Source organism: Schistocerca piceifrons, chromosome 2 (genome assembly GCF_021461385.2).
Source record: "Schistocerca piceifrons isolate TAMUIC-IGC-003096 chromosome 2, iqSchPice1.1, whole genome shotgun sequence".
In the NCBI taxonomy this organism is placed as follows: domain Eukaryota; kingdom Metazoa; phylum Arthropoda; class Insecta; order Orthoptera; family Acrididae; genus Schistocerca; species Schistocerca piceifrons.
Window position 1 is genome coordinate 2,861,318 of NC_060139.1, and position 22,456 is coordinate 2,883,773.

Below are 22,456 nucleotides of genomic sequence, written 5' to 3' on the forward strand. Positions count from 1 at the left end.
TACGTTTTGAATTTGGAGGGTTATATTATTCTCAACAAAATAAAATCTAGAGGAAAACTTCTGAATAATTACTTAACGTAGATATATAGACTTTGTGACAGTGGTAAACATACTCACTCTATTTTGGATTAAATTTTAAAAGGAATATGAAATTGGACTGCATTTTGTTGGTAGCCCTAGTTTTTCAGTCCATGAATACAACAAATAATGTTTCACTTGGCTGATAAAGACTTTTTTGGGCGTTTCATGAGAAAATGTCGAGCAAGATTAAATGTAATATCTTCTTTATATGTGACAGGCTCCTGTTTATCTTTCCTTTGTCCCCTTCGACCACGCTCCATTTAAGTTAACTCAGACGCTGTAAGAGCGTAAAACGTTGCGTGCACGTTACTGCATAGTTCGGCCATCTGTTGGTAAAATTATGAAGTATTAAGAAGCTTTATTGTACGAGCGAGCGTAGCCGCGGCTGAGCGGCGAACTGGGCAACTTCGCCAGGCTTCCGTACTTCATGAATGAACTACTTCATTTGAACGCTTCACGGCAAAGAGTGAAATGAATGAAGTAGTTCACGGGAATGAACGAGTTCGACCCATCTCTAGTTGAGAGGGGGCGCTGAGCTCTCGTCTTCCTGGAGGCGTGGCGGTGCCTGCTCTTTCCATTGGCGCTCGGGTCACCGCCTTCTCGATGCCATTTCGCGGCGCTGCACTGGTCGGAACGCAGTCGATGCCTTAGAACTGCACACTTTTCTGTCTCTGACAGAAGTACAACTTCGTCATCAAAAGTCATAGTTTTTGTTTCTCCTCCCTGAACTTGAATTCCTTCTCCAAATAGTTCTTTGGTTTCGTTTATTGTTTGCTTAATGCACAGATTGAATAACATTGGGGATAGGCTACAATTCTGTTTCAGTCGTTTCTCAACCACTGCTTTCCTCTAGTGCCCCTATATTCTTATAACAGCTGTCTGGTTTCTGTACAGGGTGTATATAATCTTTCGTTCTCTGTAATTTACCCCTGCTAAATTCGGAAATTTAAAGAGTATATTCCAGTGACCATTGTCAAAAGCTTTCTCTAAATCTACAAATGCTATGATCGTACATTTGCATTTCTTTAACCTCCACATATCTTCTAAGATAAGCCATAGAGTCATTATTGCCTCGCATGTTTCTACATTTCTTCGTGACTCAAACTTATCCTACCCGAGTTCAGTTTCCAACTAGTTTCTCCATTATTCTGCAAATAATTCGTATCAATATTTTGCAACCATTCCTGTTACACTGATAGATCGGTAATATTAACAACTGTAGGCCCCTACCTTCTTTGGAATTGAAATAATTTCATTCATCCTGGAGTCTGTGGATACTTCGCCTATATCATATTTCTTTCACACCCGGTGAACTATTTTTGTCACGCTTGGTTCTCCCAAGGATCTCGATAATTCCCAGTTGTCAGCCACTACTTTCTTTGAAATCGCAATAGTTACATGCTTCGTGATGTCTGAGGGTTTTTCGCTTGTATCATATACCTTGTACACGAGATGGACTATTTGTTTCAATATTTTACAACTATGACTTTACTGAACTGATAGTTTGGCAATATTCTCATGTGGCGACACCTGCTTTCTTCGTGATTATAATTGTTACATTCTTCTTGAAGTCGGCAGCTATTTCACATGTTGCATGTATCTTGCACACCAAGTGATATAGCTTTGACATAGTTCACTGTCCCAAGAACCTGAATTATTCTGAGGGTTTGTCGTCTACTCCAGACACCTTCTCTTAAAGCGTTCTGTCATATTCCGCTCGCAGTATCGTGTCATTGCATGTAATTTTACATTGTCTTGAAGACATTTCCCTTGTAGATCCCCTCTATACAGGGTGGTCAGAAACAGTCAGAAAATCTTGTAAGGCTATTGCAGGGGAGATTGCGCCGAGAAATAATTGTTCAGAAAAAAAGTCCGATATGTTGCGCCATTTCCGAGTTGGTTGGCACTGAAGTTAACCAACGAGGATGCCACGTGCACAACTTCCAAGCAGCCTGCCAGGGACAGTGTCGCCAAACGTGTTCTTCGCTTGGTTTCCCCAAAACGAACAAACGTAGGTTTTGTTTACCTAGCTTCAATTTATCGCTTCCGAAAAAGGCGCATATCACTGGTAATGAGCATTTCAATAAGTTGTCCCCTGCAACACCCTTCCAAGCTTTTGAAGCTGTTTCTGGTCACCTGTGTATTCTTTTCACCATTCAGATTTCTCTTCTTTGCTGAGCACAGGCATGCCATCTAGGCTCTTGCTGTTTGTACAATTGCTTTTCTTTTCTCCAAAGACCACATTAATCTTTCTATAAGCGCTACCTATCTTTCCCCTAGTTACATACGCTTCTATAGCCTTTAATGAAAGACTCTAGAGATTCCTGCTTAGCCGTTTTGCACTAACTACTAGTCTTAGAAGTCCGTTTTCCCTTTCGCCTGCTTTATTTGGCGCATCTTTAAAATTTCTCCTTTCGTACATTAAATTCAAAATCTTCTGAGTTTCCCAAGGCTTTCTACTAGGTCTTTTACTTTTATCTATGTGATACTCTGCTGCCTTCCCTGTTTTATCTTTCAAAGCAACCTATTCGTTTCCCCTGTTTTAGTCTAACATTACCTGATGCTCCCTCTGAAACTATCGACAACCTCTGGTTCCTTGTATTTATTCAGGTCTCATTTACTTACTTTCTTATCTTTTTGCATTTTTTACTTTTACTCTGCAATTTTAGCAAATAAATCATGACCAGAGACCACATTTGCCCCAGGGAATGTCTTACAGTTTAATACCATGGTGTCGAAATCACTGTCACACCATTATAATTATAATCAGTGTTAAACCTCTCAGTATTCCGATGCCTCTTCCAGTATACAACCATGATTGTTTAAGCAAGTATTAGCAATGATTAATGAATGCACTTTGTGAAGTCCTGTCAGGCGGCTTTCTCTTTCGTTTCATTCCCCCCAGTCCATGTAATTGTACAATTTCTCCTCCTCTTCCCTCCCTCCTACCAAATTCCAGTCATCCACCAAAATTAAATTTTCATCTCCTTTAACTACCCGAACAATTACCTTTATTTCATCATACATTTTTTCAATCTCTTCATCATCTGCGGAGCTATTTGGCATGTAAACTTGTACTACTATGATGGATGTTGACTTCATGCCTGTCTTGGTTATGATTAAGCATTCAAAATGCTGTTAATAGTAGCTATTACCAGCATTCCTGTCTTCTTATTCATTATTAGACCTATCCCTGCATTACGCCATCTGATTATGTGTTGAGAACCCTTTACTGACTTGCCACAGGGCTTTATTAATTCGTACTATATCTAACTTCAACCTATCTATTTCCCTTTTTAAATTTAATAACCTACCTGTCCGGTTAAGGGATCTAACATTCCACTCTCCCACCCATAGATTCGAGTCCACTCCCGCAGATTCAATTGGAGGATTATTTACCTCCGTAATATTTCACCCAAGTGTATGCTATCATTAAGCATACAGAAGAGCTGCATGCTCTCGCAAAAAATGACGGCTATAGCTTTCCCTTACTTTCAGCTATTCACAGTACCAGCAGACAATGCCAAATTCGCTGATGTTACAAGATAAGTCAGTAGGAACCACTTGTGAAGTGCTACAGAACTAACATTACTAGCTAACATCCATCCTACATCCCAGAATAATGAGTGCACCAGGATTAAACCAACGCATTCCGAAAACTGTAAGTAATGCCTGTAAGTCGATCACATGTTGTAAACAATTCACGCCACAATCAGTGTTTACATGTTTCGTTTGTATATATTGCCACAGCTACACGCCCCCACAATGTTTCAGACATGCAGTGTGTGCAATCCGATGATGAATCGCTAGACGATTCGAAACAGGTCATGGTAAATAAAAATGAAGAATCACGAAACGTAACTGGTTGCAGCAATTTCTAGAAACCTTCATTCATCACAGTCGCACTGTTTCACGTCCATAATGGATAAAAGTCCTGTGGAGCTAGTTTAAGATGCGCTGAGGCGAATGAATTACTAGCACATATTGTCAGTAGACACAAGGACATTCCGAGACCTCAGCTCCGTCTGTTTCAAGAATAGATTGAGTGCCAATATGGCTTTTGAAGAGCCTCCTACGGACCTTCTCACATCACTGCGAGATATGTATAAGGGGCGAGCAAAAAGTTTCCGTGTGAGGGCGTTGCAGCTGCGTATGTGCAACGTAATGCGACACCGATGCGGGGAAATAAGCACCGACATGTAGGCAAGGCATTAGTGTGACATTCCTACCCCTACCTCCCAGCTTCCGGTATTTGAACAACATACCAGAAACAGAATTAAACCCTTTAGTCACAGCACAGGACACAAAACAAGCACCTCGCAGGAAAGGCAACGTATCCCCTATTCACGACAGTATTACCTATCGACACCTCAAAGACTGTCCTCTCTCCTGTCTCATCGCACTTGCAACCCTATATATACCAATATCTTCTGGCCTGTGGGAAACCTTAAAAATCATACTTTTCCTCAAGCTGAACAAACCCCCTATTGACATCTCCTCGTAGCGCCCCATCTGCCTCACCACAACGCCTTTGAATCCATCCTCTCTCAACACATCCACCGACATCTGCACCAACACCATCTGCTTCCCATAACCCAAAGTGGCTTGTGTCCCTCGTTGTTTACTGATGATCAACTCCTGAATCTAACCCATCTCCTATCCCAACAGCTAAACAACTGTCAATCCGCCATCCTTGTCTCCCTTGACTTAGACAAAGCATATGACTGCATGTGGGATTCCAGTCTCTTTTTCAGACTCCAGACTTAAGCACTTCCAACCAACTATGTCCACCTTACTGCATCCTTTCTCTCCACTCACCCATCCTATTTCATTGTCAACAACACCAATTCCCGTACCTCCCACCCCAATCCAGGAGAGTTGCAAGGTTCCATTCTCTCCCGTCTCCTTTACGTCTTATACACTGCCGATAAGCCGTAACCACGTCCTCCCACCCACCTACTTCAGTATTCTGGTGACACTGCTTTCCTCACCCTCTGTCATAAGCTCCAGAAATCGCAACGATCCCTCCAAATCCATCTCGATCAGTTTACTTCCTGGTGTAACCAGTGGCTCCTTAAGATTAACCACTCCAAAACCAGGCAAACATTATAGGGCCCATCATCCACACCTCCAATCTCCGTGACCTCTACCTCACCATTTATGACCACCCCATCCAGGTAACTAACACACTAAAACACCTTGGACTAACCTTCGATCATCAACTAACATGGAAGCCTCACCTACTAACCACCCAACAGAAAGTTCACAGTAAACTAAAACTACTAACTGGCCGAACATGGGGACTACACCCTTCCATAGTCCTTAACATGGACAAATCCCTGATCCGCCCCTCCTTTTGCTATGTAAATGTTACGTCGATTTCCACCCCTCCCAAGTTCAAAAGGCTCTCCAAATCCTCTAACGTCATGCACTCTGCTTCATTTTCTGTATCTGTTTACCTTCCCCTCCACCGAACCTTTTCCAACTCATCAGATTCCCTCCTCTGCTCACTCACACTGAACACTTCTGAACAATATACAGCATCCACAATCTCGACTCCAATAATCCTATCATTTTCTCTCTACTGTACAATCCTAATATGCAGCCGCGCCTTAATTAACACAATTCTCCACCCCTTCACCTGCACACCCTCCATCTACTCTCCCAAAGAAACTTCAACCTCTTCCCCCTTCCCAGATCGTGAACTCCACCCCAACGTTAGCTTTCCTGCCAGCTGTAAGTCCACCCCACCCATTCCACCTCGTCAGAGCTTCCTCTCCCTCCCCTCCATGCATTTTCTTACCCCCCTTTTTTCCCATCTGCCTTTCATTCCACATCCCCCTTTTCCCAACAACTATTCGAATCACCAATTTCTCAGTCTGGAACCGCGCGACCGCTACGGTCGCAGGTTCGAATCCTGCCTCGGGCATGCATGTGTGTGATGTCCTTAGGTTAGTTAGGTTTAAGTAGTTCTAAGTCTAGGGGACTGATGACCTCAGATGTTAAGTCCCATAGTGCTCAGAGCCATTTTTTCACCAATTTCTCCTATACTCCATTCCTTCTCCTATCCCAACAGCCACTCCTTCTCAATCGCTGCTATGCACCAGTCCCCCATCTTTACATTAGCACATTCCTACCTTTCTGATTCGCCAAAATTCCCCACTTCAGCAACAGCCTCCCTGTCCTGGGGCATGTCCGTCCAGTTCTTAGTCAGAGAGAGGGTGCTTCTTTTAAATATCAGTGTTTTGGCATCAGTTTATAAATGTTTTTAAATGAGCAGTTATTGTGTTTCGTTTTACCTTTTAGTATTAATGTTTTTAAATGGTTCAAATGGCTTTGAGCACTATGGGACTTAACATCTATGGTCATCAGTCCCCTAGAACTTAGAACTACCTAAACCTCACTAACCTAAGGACAGCACACAACACCCAGCCTAATGTTTTTAACTACCAGTGCAAGAGGTCATATTTTTCATACTTCCATTTTATTTTTCCCCTCGGAAAGTTTTAAATTCAGTGTAAATATCTCCCCTAATAGTTTCTTCTTTCTTTTTCATCTAATTAAAATTTATGTTGTCAACTGGCTGAAGAAGGGGTTGCCTATACCGCTGACAGCCCGGCCCACCACCCCGCCCATATAAAAGTAGTGCGACATCCGTGTCTTTCCGAAGTGCGTGCAGTAAATGCGGAAACATGAACTATGGTGACGCCATTGCCATATGTGTCCAAACAGGACCAACGCACTGTTATTCTTTTCATGGTTAGCTAAGGACAAACATCGGAAGACATCCACTGGAAAATGAAGAACGTGAATGGGGCCCCATGTGTGTTAAAAACCACCGTTGTGAAGTGGTGCGTCACGTTCCGTGGTGCTGCTTCATGAAAACTCACTAACCCGTGTGGCAACTGCCGTAACACAGAAGTTACGGCAGCTCGAGTGGGGGTCACTCATCGGACACCCGCCCTGTAGTCCTGACCTCTTCCCACGCAATTATCACGCCTGCGGTCGCTTAAAATGGGGACTGAAGGGTCGATCGTTCCTGTCGGACGGGGATGTGCAGCAGGTGGTTACGGACTTCTTCATACAATTAGGACACACTGTTTCACCAAACAGATTTCTTCAACCTGGTGCGTCGGTGACATGATTGCTTAAATGCTCCTGGCGATTTTGCCTGTTTGGCATATCGGTTCTGGACCGTAAAGCCTTCGTCCTTTATATGTTGACTATGGGTTGTGTTGGCGCACCTCAGGTGGCCACCAGTTCCTCTATGAATTGAAAACCAAACAGTCAACTAATCGTAGTCCTAGGGATGGAGGTCAACAGCAAGTGCTAGGCCTATACCACAAACATAACACCGGGAGTAGCCCAAATTTGAGTCGATAATTAAAATAAACTGACGGAACTCCAAGAAGGAGTTGTGCGCTGTAAGCGAAAGTTGGTAGGCGTGTTTCTCCTTCTGAAAGAAGATGCCTGTTCAGATTTCGTGCCAGAGGCATGAGTGGCGCTATAGTAGCGCCTCTATGAGGATGCAAATCAGGTTTGCTATAAATATACGCTGAAATTGGACAATCGATGTTAGTCAAGATTGCCTTTAAGGCGACGAAGACGCCGTTATCAATTCCTCACAGAATTTATACGAGGTTGTGTAATAGAGCTACGAGAAGATGGGTATTTCTTTTGCGATTTTCGCAGAGGGACTTGGCAGGAATATAGCCCCTGTATACGACTGCTGGCAGCGTTGATCACAACAATGTACGGCCGCAAGGTGACTGGCCTCCGGGCGGCCACGCGGCAGTGCTGGGAGGGAAGACCACCGAGCTGCATCTGCAGCTACAATCTGGGCAACAGTTCCCACCACAGCGACACAACAACTGCTGTAACTCTGTTACTTCAAGGGCAGCTCCGAGCCAGACGCGCTGAAGGGTGCGTTCCACAGACCCCATAGCTCCGCCATTTGTGATTCCAGTGGTGTAAAGTGAGAGCCCATTGGAGGCCAGGGTGGAAGTCTGTCGCGTTTTCTGACGAAAGCTGGTTCTGCGTCTGCGCCAGTGATGGCTGTGTGTCGGTTAGAAGAAGGCCAGTCAGGGGCCTGCAGCCAGCCTGTCTTGGCGCTGGGCACACCGGACCTACGTCTGGAGTTATGGTCTGCCGTGCGACTTCGTATGACAGCAGGAGCACACTCGCGGTTATCCCGTGCACCCTCACTTCAAGTTTTGTACGTCAGTCTGGTGATTCGATCTGTTGTGCTGCCATTCACGAACAGCATTCCAGGGGATGTTTTCGAAGAGGATAACGCTCGCCCACATTCCGCTGTTGTTACCCAACTTGCCCTACAGAGTGTCGACACGTTGCCTTGGCCTGTTCGATCACCAGATCTGTCTTCAATCGAGCACGTGTGAAACATAATCGGACGAAAACTCCAGCGTCATCCACAAACGGCACGAACAGTCCCCGTATTGACCGACTAAGTGAAACAAGCATCGAATTCCATCCCACAAACCGACACCCTACACCTATACGACGCAACGTCTACACCTTTCCACTGCTGGGGGTGCGTTCAACATTCTGGCGATTATACCGGTTACTAATGTACCGACATTTCACATCTGCAACAGCTTATCTCGGTCTTACATTAACCTGTGGTCCTGCAATGTTAATCATTTAAATATTTTTCCTAGACAGATGTATTCCAGAAATTTCATTACTCTGCATTAATTATTTGTTGGCGTTGCGATTTTTGTTTTCGTCAGCGCACATTGCGTAACAAACAATTACATATGCCTTGATAAATAACCACATCGGAAAAAATTAGTCACCCCAATGAGACATCGGCCTAACAACGGGCATAATTACGTTAGGCTTGCTAATAGCCTCTTTTCGGCGAGGGAGACAGGTATGGCTCTTTCAGCTGCAGCAACTCATTGATGATGAGATCCCATAGAACGGCCAAACTGCAGTGATACTGACTGTTGTGTTTCACACACTGTTCCACATCACTGCAGACATTTTCTGTGGTATGAAAATAGCGAACTACTCGGGGTGCGATAGCGTACCTCAGTTTTGGTCAGACCAGGAAACTGTACGTGCCGCCCTGTGAACATGGCTGTTTCATCCTGGAAGACAAGAGTCTCAGCATGCTCGCCTCAAAGATGTAGAACAAAGGATCACAGAAATTGTTTAAGGAAACAACCTGGTTCATGCTCATGGTAATCTGAATGAGGCCCAAGTAATGGCACAAGAAACACTCCCAAAACATCACACAATCACCTCTGATATGAACTTCATTCTCCACATACTAGGGGTTAAAAGTTTCATTGAGCCGTATGAGCACTGGACGCCCTGCATATTTGAAAAGAGGCAAAATCGCAACTTGTCAGACCACACACTGCACACTACACTCCCCAATCAGCTACAGTCTATGAAACTTCCTGGCAGATTAAAACTGTGTGCCCGACAGAGACTCGAACTCGGGACCTTTGCCTTTCGCGGGCAAGTGCTCTACCATCTGAGCTACCGAAGCACGACTCACAAAGGTCCCGAGTTCGAGTCTCGGTCGCGCACACAGTTTTAATCTGCCAGGAAGTTTCATATCAGCGCACACTCCGCTGCACAGTGAAAATCTCATTCTAGCTACAGTCTAGTTTCTGTGTAGTTTGACGCTACGAAAATATACCGCTCCATGTATCGCTATGAGAGCGGTGGCCTTTTGAGAGGTACCCCAGAGCAAATGCATCAATCAGTGACCTCCTCAGTTGGAAACTGCTTCAGATAGATCTACAGTCATTGACAGCAGAAATTCCTCTCGGGTTTTAAACCGACTGTCACTGACAATGCGTACCACTCCTCTCGCCCCCATCTTGGTTGGGATTTTTTTACGTAAACTGTTCCTACTCCATGTTACGTCACAGCGAGTGCTACACCATGCCTTGTAGACATTTTGGTCACACCGCGCTGATACGCCAGCAAATAGGAAGGCTTCAGTCTCGGCGTGGTACTGAGCCCGTCCAAACGCAGTAGGTCCTTTCTTCCAGCTTGTCACGTTTCACGTCATGTCGCCTTACTGACCTGGTACCGACAACTGACTGGCACATACACACCACTTCACTACCGTAACTTACAACGGTGGTAGATCATATGACCGCCTGGTCTGCTTCTACACAAAGTATGCTTCGTGCCAATAAGAGTCCTATTGTTGTTAAGGATGCTTCCACGTGTGTGATGAAGGCCGGGAAAGAAATTAAAATATTTTATCCTAACCTAAAGGCCGTTACATGTTTAAATAAATTACCGCAAGTTTGTTTAACTTAGCATCTCTTTGCTTCAGTCTCTTGAAAAGTCCTAAGCTATAGCCCCCTAACTGGTTTTTTTTTTTCGGTTTTAGTTCGTAGACACTTTCGAAGACACTGACGCAGCTCGCATTAAAGATGCGAAAGAGCATTCAAGAAAACGAATCTGAAGCAAGACCATATTTATATCAAATCAAAGTTTGCAAATTTGTCCACAGCAATAACGAAGTTGGAAGACCCAGCTAACCGGTGGAATCTCTGACAAATATTGAAGAAATTAAAAAACTGAGAGGTGTGTGCTACAGCAAAATGTAAGATGAACAAAGTTACCGGATCAAACCTTGGTTTTGAGTAGAAGGTGACACGAAATGTAAAAGATTTCCATCTTGACCTGACTTTGTTCGAAATATGCTAATTTAACTATGCACCTGTCACTTCTTGTGACGTAGAAAAATAATTTTCTATGTCCAGAATGTTCACATGTGTGTGAATTTCTAAGGGACCAAACTGCTGAGGTCATCGGTCCCTAGTGTTACACACTACTTAAAGTAAGTTAAACTAATTATGCTAAGGACAACACACGCACCTATGCCCAAAGGGGGACTCGAACCTTCGGCGGGAGGTTCAGCTCGGTCCGTGACATGGCGCCTCAAACCGCGCGGCCACTCCGCGCGGCTCTATGTCCAGAAAAATGTTCAGTCTGATAAATGCATGAGCCAAAATGAAGAAAATCTGGAAAAACTGGTTAATTTATATTGTTTTAGAAGAAAATAGAAATAAATATACAACTGAATTTTGATTCCGCATGCAGTATTTGTATTGTTTTGCTATCTCATAGCGCATGCTTAATCATATGATATTGCATGAATGCGTGCAAGTTTTACGACTTGGTGGTGGATGAAAGTCTGCGCTCTAGTTATCACTTATTAATCAATAACTCACTGGGGAAACAAAACATCATACTTCAATTTCATCAAGTGTCCCTGAATTGTAGCCCTACAGTCGTATCAAAATCTTTACCTCTTTCTATGTCATCATACAGAATGCCTACCCTTGTATTGTGACTTTTGTTCGTGCGGCAATTTTCTTCTTTATTACGCTTATTAATATGTCTTCATTTTAAGCACTTTTTTGTTTTGAGCACTATACCACGTGTGTAGTGATAAAGCTTTACCTCGTCCCGATTATGAAATGTGCCCTCATTTCTTTATTATGCTTTATTATTGTGCACTAGTGTACTGACTGATCTGCTTTATTGTATTTTGTTCTACGTTGCATTTGTTAGAAGGTTCCCTAAATTTTGTTTCAGGTGGCTGAAAGACCTGTTCATACTCGGTTCCAAGAAAGACCTTGAAACTGACGACCTGTACGACACACTCGAAGGAGATCTCTCGGAGAAGCTGGGCACCAGATTAGAAAAGTATGTTGACTTTTGTACACACGTTATAATCAGCTGTCATTGTGTTTCCTATTCTAATTTTAGGTGACAATTGCTTTATCAGATTTTCGTTCTAAACGGATCTGTATTAATTTTTGCTTTTATCGCTTACCCGGGAAGTCGGAAACATGCTAACTAACCTATTGTCTCTATTACAAATTTTCAGTAGGTTGGATTTTTGACACTCGTTCTAAAAGATAACACTGAATCATTATTTGGTTTCAAAGTAATATAACAGACATATCTTAGCGCAACTGATTCATAATAAACTAATAAACACAGTTGTTAATAGAAGCACCTTGAAAGAGAAAGTGTGAAAATTGTGAAAATTAAGTGCATGCAGTAACAAAACTACACTGAACTGCCAAAGAAACATATAGGCATGCGTATTCAACTACAGAGATGTATAAACAGGCATAATACGGCGCTGCGGCCGGCAACGCCTGTATAAGACAACAAGCGTCTGGTGCACCTGTTATATCGGTTACTGCTGCTACAGTGGCAGGTTGTCAAGATTTAAGTGAATTTGGACGTGGTGTTACAGTCGGCGCACGAGCGATGGGACACGGCATATCCGAGGTAGCGATGCAGTAAGGGATTTTACTGTGCGACCATTTCACGAGTGTGCCATGACTATCAGGAATTCGGTAAAACATCAGATCTCCGAGTCGCTGCGGCCGGAAAAAGATCCTGCAAAAACGGGACCAACGAAACTGAAGAGAATCGTTCAACGTGACAGAAGTGCAACCCTTCCGCAAACTGCTGCCGATTTCAATGCTACGCCATCAAGAAATGTCAGCCTGCGAACCATTAACGATTCATCATCGATATGGGCTTTCCGAGCCGAAGGCCCACTCGTGTACCCTTGATAACAGCACGACACAAAGCTTTCGCTTCACCTGGGCCCGTGAACACCGACATTGGACTGTTGATGACTGGAAACATGTCGCCTGGTCAGACGAGTCTCGTTTCAGATTGTACGGATATGGAGACTACTTCACAAACTAAGCATGCTGTCTGATTGTCTGCACCCATTCACGTCCATTGTGCATTCAGAAGGACTTGGCCAATTCCAGCAGGACAATGAGACACCCCACACGTCCAGAATTGCTACAGAATGGCCCCTGGAACACTCTTCTGAGTTTAAACACTTCCGCTGGGCACCAAACACCCCAAACATGAACATTACTGAGCATATCTGGGATGTTCGGAAGAGATTTCCACCCCCTCGTAGTCGTACAGATTTATGGTCAGCGCTCCAGCACTACTTCAGACATTACTCGAGTCCATCCCACGTCGTGTTGCGGCACTTACGCGTGCTTGCGGAGGCCCTACACACATATTACGCAGGTGTACAAGCTTCTTCGGCTCTTCGATGAATACTTTTTGTAGGATAAATAAAAGCTATTTTCCATTAAATAGATGGATGATTTTAAAACATTTAACTGCCAATCAAACATACATGTTTTTTAAGGGCTGATCATGGCAGCCTGCAGAATTGTTACACCCCTAAGTATATACCGAGCGAGGTGGCGCAGTGGTTAGACACTGGACTCGCATTCGGGAGGACGACGGTTCAATCCCGCGTCCGGCCATCCTGATTTAGGTTTTCCGTGATTTCCCTAAATCGCTCCAGGCAAATGCCGGGATGCTTCCTTTGAAAGGGCACGGCCGATTTCCTTCCCCATTCTCCCCTACTCCGATGAGACCGATGACCTCGCTGTCTGGTCTCCTTCCCCAAAACCAACCAACCAACCTAAGTATAGATGTAGTGGAACCTTTCCGTATTCTGTTACCAGTCTGTCCATATATAGGCTTGTCCTCAGAGGAAAGTCTAAGTACTGGAAGTAATGTACAGTACCCGTCACCTCGTTTCCAATGTTCTCGGAGAATTTCTGCAAAACACGTATTGTACGAGGGCTTGCTGGAAAATAGTGCCTCCGAATTTTTTGCGTGAAACTCTTAAAGAATTCTAAATAAAACAGACGTTATTAATTCTCTACATCTTAGTAATTTATTCTTCATTACTACATTTTTATTTTTCAGCAAAGTCACACGGTGTGAACACAAAATAAGCAGTCTCGCATATGCGGATGACTTAGTTGTGATGGCAGATAGGACTGAAAGTTTGCAAAGTAATATTTCAGAGCTAGATCAGAAATGTAAGGACTATTGTATGAAGATTAGCATCTCCAAAACGAAAGTAATGTCAGTGGGAAAGAGATATAAACGGATTGAGTGCCAAATATGGGGAAGAAAGTTAGAACAGGTGGACGGTTTCAAGTACTTAGGATGCATATTCTCACAGGATGGCAACATAGTGAAAGAACTGGAAGCGAGGTGTAGCAAAGCTAATGCACTGAGAGCTCAGCTACGATCTACTCTCTTCTGCAAGAAGGAAGTCAGTACCAAGACTAAGTTATCTGTGCACCGTTCAATCTTTCGACCAACTTTGTTGTATGGCAGCGAAAGCTGGGTGGATTGAGATTACCTTATCAATAAGGTTGAGGTTACGGATATGAAAGTAGCTAGGATGATTGCAGGTACTAGTAGATGGGAACAATGGCAGGAGGGTGTCCACAATGAAGAAATCAAAGAAAAACTGGGAATGAACTCTATACATGTAGCAGTCAGGGCGAACAGGCTTAGATGGTGGGGTCATGTTACACTCATGGGAGAAGCAAGGTTACCCAAGAGACTCATGGGTTCAGCAGTAGACGATAGGAGGAGTCCGGGTAGACCGAGGAGAAGGTACCTGGATTCGGTTAAGAATGATTTTGAAGTAATAGGTTTAACATCAGAAGAGGCACCAATGTTAGCACTGAGTAGTGGATCATGGAGGAATTTTGTAAGGGGGACTATGCTCCAGACTGAACGCTGAAAGGCATAATCAGTCTTAAATGATGATGATGATGAGCAAAGTCACCTTGGCGACAAGAACATTTCTCCCAGCGAAAGACCAGTTTGTTGAGACCGTCGCTGTAGAACGTTTGACTTTGTTGACGGAGCGACGACCTCACCTCTGCATGCACGCTTCATTGCTGTCAAAGTGAAGACTTCGAAAGCGTTCTTTAAATGTTGGAAACAGATGAAAATCGGGTGGATCCAAATCGTGACAGTATGGAGGATGATGGACGACAGCGAACGCAAGGTGTCGGATTGGTGCAGACGTCGCCGTGCTCGTGTGTGTGCTGGCATTGTTATGATGACGCAGGGAGTGCTTCGTGTGTGGTCAAACTCTTCGAATTCCAAACTCGATTACAGCATCCTGTTTCTCATGCATCGAGGAAGTTACGTTACACACGCCATATTACACGCTACAATTCGAAGTACTCTCTCGCCAGATGTCTGCAAACGTGTAGTCATGTAGAATAAATATGCACTCGTAGAATGTTAATGACGTTGGTTTAATTAAAAAAGCTTTAAGAGTTTTCACAAAAAATTTTTTGAATCATTACTTTTCAGCAGTATTTGCTGATTTTGAAACCTATCAACATCATTTACGAAGCAAAGCAAAGTATAGCTTCTACTAACATTTCTGTCTCATCCCATAGCGTTACATCGTAGTAGAAGATTAGTGTTGGATCCTTTCTTCTAACTTATTTTAAAACTTCGTCAATTATGTTCACGGATAAGAGTTGTGAGAGACAACTTGCTTCTTGAATCCTGCTTTTCTTTTTGAACCCGTCTGACGTCTGCTCTGAAGATGTACAGAGGTCATGCTCTGCTCATACCATTTTCATACTGTAGCGTTGATGTTATAAGGCATTTTTTACTCACAGACAGTCCCATACATATTTATCTGGTACACAACTATAAGTTTTCTCCGTTTCCAAAAGGCAGTTAAAAGCATTTTACTTTTCTCCAACTGCTTCTCATAAAGTATTCTTGTAGTAAAACCGTGGTTAATAGTTGACTTATGAAGTATAAAATAGCTCTGTTCTTTCTCAAGTATAAGTTCAATAGGTTTTCTAATTCTGCCCTGAATAACTGACTCGCACTTTCAGACTGTGTGAGAGAAAAAGTAACAGCTCTATAGCTGGTGTGTTTCATCTTATTACTTTGTTTAAAAAGTGGTATGACGATTCCCTGTTAACAATAACTGGATACTGCGTTTTCTTTCCATGCATTTTGATAACTCTACATTTTCTTTCCACACCGTATTGAAACTCAACACAGACACTGTTCACCAATCCCTCATATTGTTACGTCCAGTAGAGTCTTATGTTTTTCCAGTACTGATAACGTGAAACATTGTGTCAAGAACACACGAACAGCTACTGGTATCACTCTACAGGGGACATTATATGTCCTCTGTAGCTATCTTCTTGTTGTTCTCTTTATATGTTGTTGTCTCCACTTACGGCAAAATCAAACCCTAGTTTATAAATACAGTTTTTGAGTAGGACTAAATGTAGTATGTTCAGTAATGTTAATATTAATCACGTATACATTTCCAGTGAACTGACACATTCAACATTATTTCGTTGTCGTCTACGAACCAGGTAACTAACAAATTGATGGCAACCGTTTTGGACAGCTGTAAACTGCCATCACACCAGAAACTATACAGAAAGTGCTGGATCTGATTCCGCAAGATCGAAGAAACACCACCCAAGACCTCTGAAAGACATCTGAAATAAGTTTTTCTACATGTGAACCTATTCTGTCAGACGAATTGAAAATGAGAAAATTTGCGGCGAATTTCTTGCCACAGGGGCTTTGGAGATGATCAGGAGCAACATCTCGTGAAAGTCTTTCAGGGAACTTAAACAGATGCTTCCAGTTGATGCCAATTTTCAAAGATTATCAATGGTGCCAAAAGATGAATTTATGACTATGACCCTGAAGCTAATCTATGATCCAAGCACTAGAAAAGTTCTTTTTCACATCAGCGAAAAAAAGCTGGACATGTCAAGAGTAATACTAAGTCCTTACTGCACAGATTTTTTTATGTAGGGGAGAGTATTGTACCTAGAGGATAGTGTAGTCGGTGCTTCAGTTTAGTGGCTGATTTTAGAATCACATGAAGGAATGCTCACTACAGATGGTCATAAGCAGTTGGTGCCATTTTGTAGTTTTTGTTGTTGCTAGACATGAGGTTGCATTTTGTGCATCGTTTGTAAGTATTGTCGATTCTTCAGTTACAGAACTGTATGTCATGAAAAATTCAACAATTTTTTAAAACTAGCTATATAACATGTGGATGGCACAGCAATACTTTGTACGTCATTCACCATCTCCTATCTGGGAACAGAAAAATGTCTTTTCCCATGAAACATGACATATTTGAAAATTAAGCGAGTTTCGTTAATGCATTAACTATTTTACCTGTTTCAAAACGTGTTAGTTCACAATACCCTTAGTTTAAAAATGTATTTAACTTGTATCTGGTTTTTGATAATACTGCTACATAACTTGATTTCTTTTACTGATTATTGGTGTGTAGCAGTGCAACAATGTAACAGATAGACGGCTAGACACAGTATTGACAAGGCTTTCTTGATGGGAGCCGTTTTTAAATTTCAGTGGAATATTTGTTGCTGGGTAAGTGAGTAGGTGGAACCTTGGAACATGTCTTTACATTTGGAAAAACCTTAATTTTCCAGAATAATTTTTGTAAGTTTAGAAAGGATGCAGCACATAAAAAGTGAATGCCACAATTTCAAAACAGAACAAGGAAGTGTATTAAACTTCTCTTACAGCGCTGGCTAGACGCGAAAGTCTCAAAAGTGTTGCAGCGAACAAAATTCTGTCGTATATATTGATGAAATTGTTCATAAAAAGTTCGTCTCTCTGGGTCAGATAGTTAATATTGTGTTCTTTTGCTGTGCTCTAAGAAGTGTGATCGAGAACTTGAGAAAACGAATGGTCAGGGCTTCCATTGTGACAGTGCACCACCACATGTGTCGTGGTCTTCAGTCCAGAAGCTGGTTTGGTACAGAAATCCATGCTACTCTCTTCGTCTCCAAGTAACAACTGCAACCCACATCCTTCTGAATTTCCTTACTGTATTCATGTCTTGAGGTCTCCCTCTACTGTTTCTACCCCCAACACTTCCCTCTAGTACTAAACTGGTGATCCCTTGATGCCTCAGAATATGCTTACCAACCGATCTCTTCTTCTAGTCAAGATGTGCCACAAATTTCTTGTCTCACCAATCCTATTCAGTATCTTCTCATTAGTTACATGGTCTACCCATCTAATCTTCAGCATTCTTCTGTAGCACCACATTTTAAAAGCTTGTATTTTCTTCTTGTCTAAACGGTTTGTCATCCACGTTTCACTTCCATGTGCTTCCTGACACTTAAATCAATATTCGATTTAACAAATTTCTCTTCATCAGAAAAGCTTTTCTCACCATTGCCAGTTTACATTTTATATCCTCTCTACTTCTGCGATCATTAGTTAATTTGCTACCCAAATAGCAAAACTCATTACTGCTTTCAGTTTACATTTGTTAATATAATTCCTTCACCATCGCATGATGTACTTCAGCTACATTCCGTTATCCTCAGTTTGCTTTTGTTGATGTTATATCCTCCTTTCAAGACACTCTCCACTCTGTTCAATGATCATCCAAGTTCTTTGCTCTCTGACAGAAGTACAATGTCATCAGATGTCATCAGCAAACTTCAAAGCTTTTATTTCTTCTCCCTGGTCTTTAATTCCTGGTCCTTTTTTTTTTTTTTTTTTTTGTTTCCCTTACTGCTTGCTCAGTATGCAGATTGAATAACATCGGAGATAGGCTACAATCCGGACTCACTCCCTTCTCGACCATTGCTTCTCTTTCGTCCCCCTCTACTCTTATAACTGCCGTCTGGTTTTTGTACAAATTGTAAATAGCCTTTCGTTCCCTGTATTTTACCCCTACCACCTTTAGAATTTGAAATAGAGTATTCCGGTCATCATTGCCAAAAGCTTATCAAAATCTACAAATACTATAAACATATTTTTGCCTAAATGTGATTTGAGACTTTCTCGGCGTATTCCATTCGTGAAATCTTCTCGGGTGATCAGCCGAGTAAAGGCGTCGTCTTCTCGCAACGTTTCGAAGGGTTTCGTACCCATCATCTTCAAGCGAAGTTGATGGGTACGAAACCCTTCGAAACGTTGCGAGAAGACGACGCCTTTACTCGGCTGATCACCCGAGAAGATTTCACGAATATTTTTGCCTTTCCTTAACCTATCTTCTAAGAGAAGTCATAGCGTCAGTATTGCCTTACGTATTCCTACATTCATTGGTTTTACAATCTTGTAGTTTATCACAACTAATGCAGAAAACTTTCAGAAATTTGGAAGTATTTTGAACAATTTAGGATTTATTGATGTTTATAAAAAACAATAATTAAGAAAATTATGAACAAGATTTTCTAAATGCTTCTTTAAATTGTGGTCCCATTTAATCAAATAATTCGAAAGGGAACAAATTTTTACCACATATGTATGATATATTGGCTGAAGTACTAGACCTATTCAGTTCCACACTTGAAGAATATTAACCAGAATAAAAATTGTGATATGTTTTAGTATTTTGCCTTCTTAAAAAAAGTTTATTACTTTGTAATTCAGGTGAATCTTCAATAAAGTTTGGGTCTGCCAGGTAGTGATAGATCGCTAGAAGTTACAGATAAAAAATTAGTGTTAGAAATGTGAGGACATACGTGTAACTAAATTCAGAAAAATACAACTTGCGAGAAAATGTGATCGAAGATTTCAGTTATATTAAAATTTGCCTCCAAACATCGCTGAAGCATACACTTCATGCCACAGCATTAAAATTCGCCTTGGCATTCTTTTTTACCTGTGGCTTCACTGATGAATGTATATTAATTATGTTTATATCCACATACGTCTGCAAAAATAAACATTAAATTCTTTTTGTTACATGAGGTTTCTATGGAGATAAATACATTTTGCATAAACGAAAACATAATTGTTTAAAAGAAATTATATCTGCCTAACCGTAGATTTCTGCAGGTAATTGATCTCTATGTGTAAAATTCTGGGGGTATTGCGATATTACTTCACAATCAGTTATTGATTATCAAAGCGTCATCTTTGATGAAGGAAGTGGCGAAATGCAAACAAATTTGATGGTGTAGACTGCTTGACAGTAACAGAACAACAAACTAGTAAGAGTTTAGTATCCTCTACAAACAGCATCACCGGTAACAAAAGTGGAATCATTCTTGAAAAACTGATACGTATGTTCGTCTCAGTAGTGTGGACTACTTTGTGGGTAAACTAATTACCGGTACTACAGAGCTTTCTTTAATCGAATTTCTTGATGTGGGGCATTGCTAGTATTTTTTACACATTGATGAGCATCGAGGCTGACAAAAATCTGTAATAACACTTAGGCTACAAACTTTCAGTTGGATGTAAACAAAACTCTTTACCAAAGCGAAAATAAACAGGCGCAAAAACATATCATTTACAGATGCTAGCAGTGTTTCCAACATATACGATGTTCTCCAAATATAATCATTGGAAACGGTTTTGCGAAATACTAATGTTTTTCTATCGTTTGAATAATGGCGTCATGACAGCATTCACGACTGACTCAAAAATTTAGTATATAGCTGTCATTTTTCATTTTAAACCCACTAAAGTATACATCTGTGTAAGCAGGAAAGATTACAGAATTTAAGAAAGTACTGAATATAATAAAATGGTTTTCAGTCATTCAGAAGTATCCTGTGTCATTATGGAATCAGCACTACAGAATCACTGAGGGTACCAGACACCCTGCGAAATACCATTCAGGATGCATTTCAGTAGTGGCAGAAAGCATATTGCCTTCCAAGAGATCTACTTTTAAGCCGACGGTTTAGAATAAAATGTAATAATTCTATTTAACATATTTCACGAAAATTAGATACCGTCTCGAACAGGAAAATAGGTGCTAGTGAATGAGTGGTGAAAATGTGTCTCAGGAGCCCCTTTTGCCTTCCCGTATCACAACTTGGTCGAAGGATACTGATGTCTAGCGTTAAATTTACAATCACCTGTGGCCGTAAGAGTGGAAGAGAAATGAATACGTACTTTTATATTGCTCATAATGTCTGTAGAAGTCGCTGATTGTGTAGAATTATAACGATACGATGAAAAGAAATGCACAACATTCAACAATGTCACAAATTCCTTCAAAAAAATGATTTATTGGGTAGTAACTGGCTTCAGCCCTGTGTCTGTTTTAAGACAGCGACATACATTATTGTGCATAATACATATTTTTCCTTGTAGAAAGAAAACTTTTTCTCTTAATGTAGCACGGAGGGCTGAATACATTTTGTGCGGCATGTCAACTCAGAGCGAGACTGTGTCGCCTAGCTGAACGCTGGCCATTAAAATTGCAACGCCAGGAACAACTGAACAGACTATCCGTACATCATCTGCTAGAGCTTCTAGCTGTTCAAAAAGAAGCTCCCACTGATTTTGTGCGGGCTGTCTGTTCATTGTCAAGTTGCCTAACTACGGCCTAGAAAGCCAAAAGCCGGTTCGCAACACAATATACCATTGAAGGCTTGTATTCAAAGAATATTAAGTATGTAGCACATGGGCCATATGAACATATGCATGTTATATATAGTCTCTTCTTGTACTTTTATTTATTCTGTTTGGCACGAAAACCGATGTGGAGGTAGATGTCGATCATAACAGTGGTTAATGCTTCTCTGCAAGAACAACTACTGTTGTGCAGTTTCCCTCATGCAACATTTTTACGACTATTGATTCGTCATTGGACAGCGAAATTAATGTGCAAGTGCCAAAAAAGAAACAGAAGTTGAAAACTAAGTTCGAGAGTGAATTGTGTAAAGTTTACTTGTGGCTTCGAAAAGGTGAAGATGAGCATGATACTCACTATATCGTGTGTCTCTCATATTTTATTGATTCTCATGGAGGCGAAAATGACTTTAAAAAACACACAAGCACTGTAACACACAAAACTTCTCCTCGACAGTCGGCCTCGAAAACGCAGATGAAAGTAAGTTAACTTTTTAGTTTGTTTAGAAAATACTTTGCATCACTGACTGATATGATTAGTAAACTGCCGCATAATTTTACGATACAAATTCCGCTTTTGGTGAAGTCTCAGAATTAATTTGAGTTTTTAATAATACTAATGAACCTACTTTACTAGGCATGTAAAGCTTGTAGAAAAAAGCATTATTAAGCGGAATGGTTGTCGTATGACAAAATATATATATATATATATATATATATATATATATATATATATATATATATATATATATATACCACGGAATTACAACTGAACACTGTTAACTATAGTGAAGGCTGTTAAGAGTCAAATAATGAAGTACTTTGGACCATCAAGGAGAGACAGAAAGATGTAATGAGTGCTGCTATCAGACGCCTGAAATCGGCAGCCAAAATCAGGCGACATTTAAGAATGTTGATGACACTGTTTCTGTTTTCTTGCTCAGGCTGTTGTAATACTGGCCGATGGAATCTATTTGCTACTGTGTGGAATAATTATCTAAATGATACTGAGATAAAGAATCGTGTTAAATAGTCAGATTATGTTATCTGAGAATTTATGAAAACGGTAGAGTGCCCACTCACGATCCCAATATTTCACACTGCAGGAATCTTGTGGACCTGATTTCGATGTAATCTGCAG

The 22,456-nt window shown here is 41.4% G+C and overlaps 1 protein-coding gene across 1 annotated transcript in view; it reads left to right on the forward strand.

The window, feature by feature from the left end:
• LOC124776028 (probable multidrug resistance-associated protein lethal(2)03659) overlaps positions 1-22,456 on the forward strand; it is a 183,192-nt gene that overhangs the window by 23,142 nt on the left and 137,594 nt on the right. Inside the window, exon 2 of the mRNA XM_047250867.1 lies at positions 11,677-11,787. Within this exon, the coding sequence (XP_047106823.1) occupies positions 11,677-11,787 (111 nt within the window). The remainder of the gene's footprint in view (positions 1-11,676; positions 11,788-22,456) is intronic.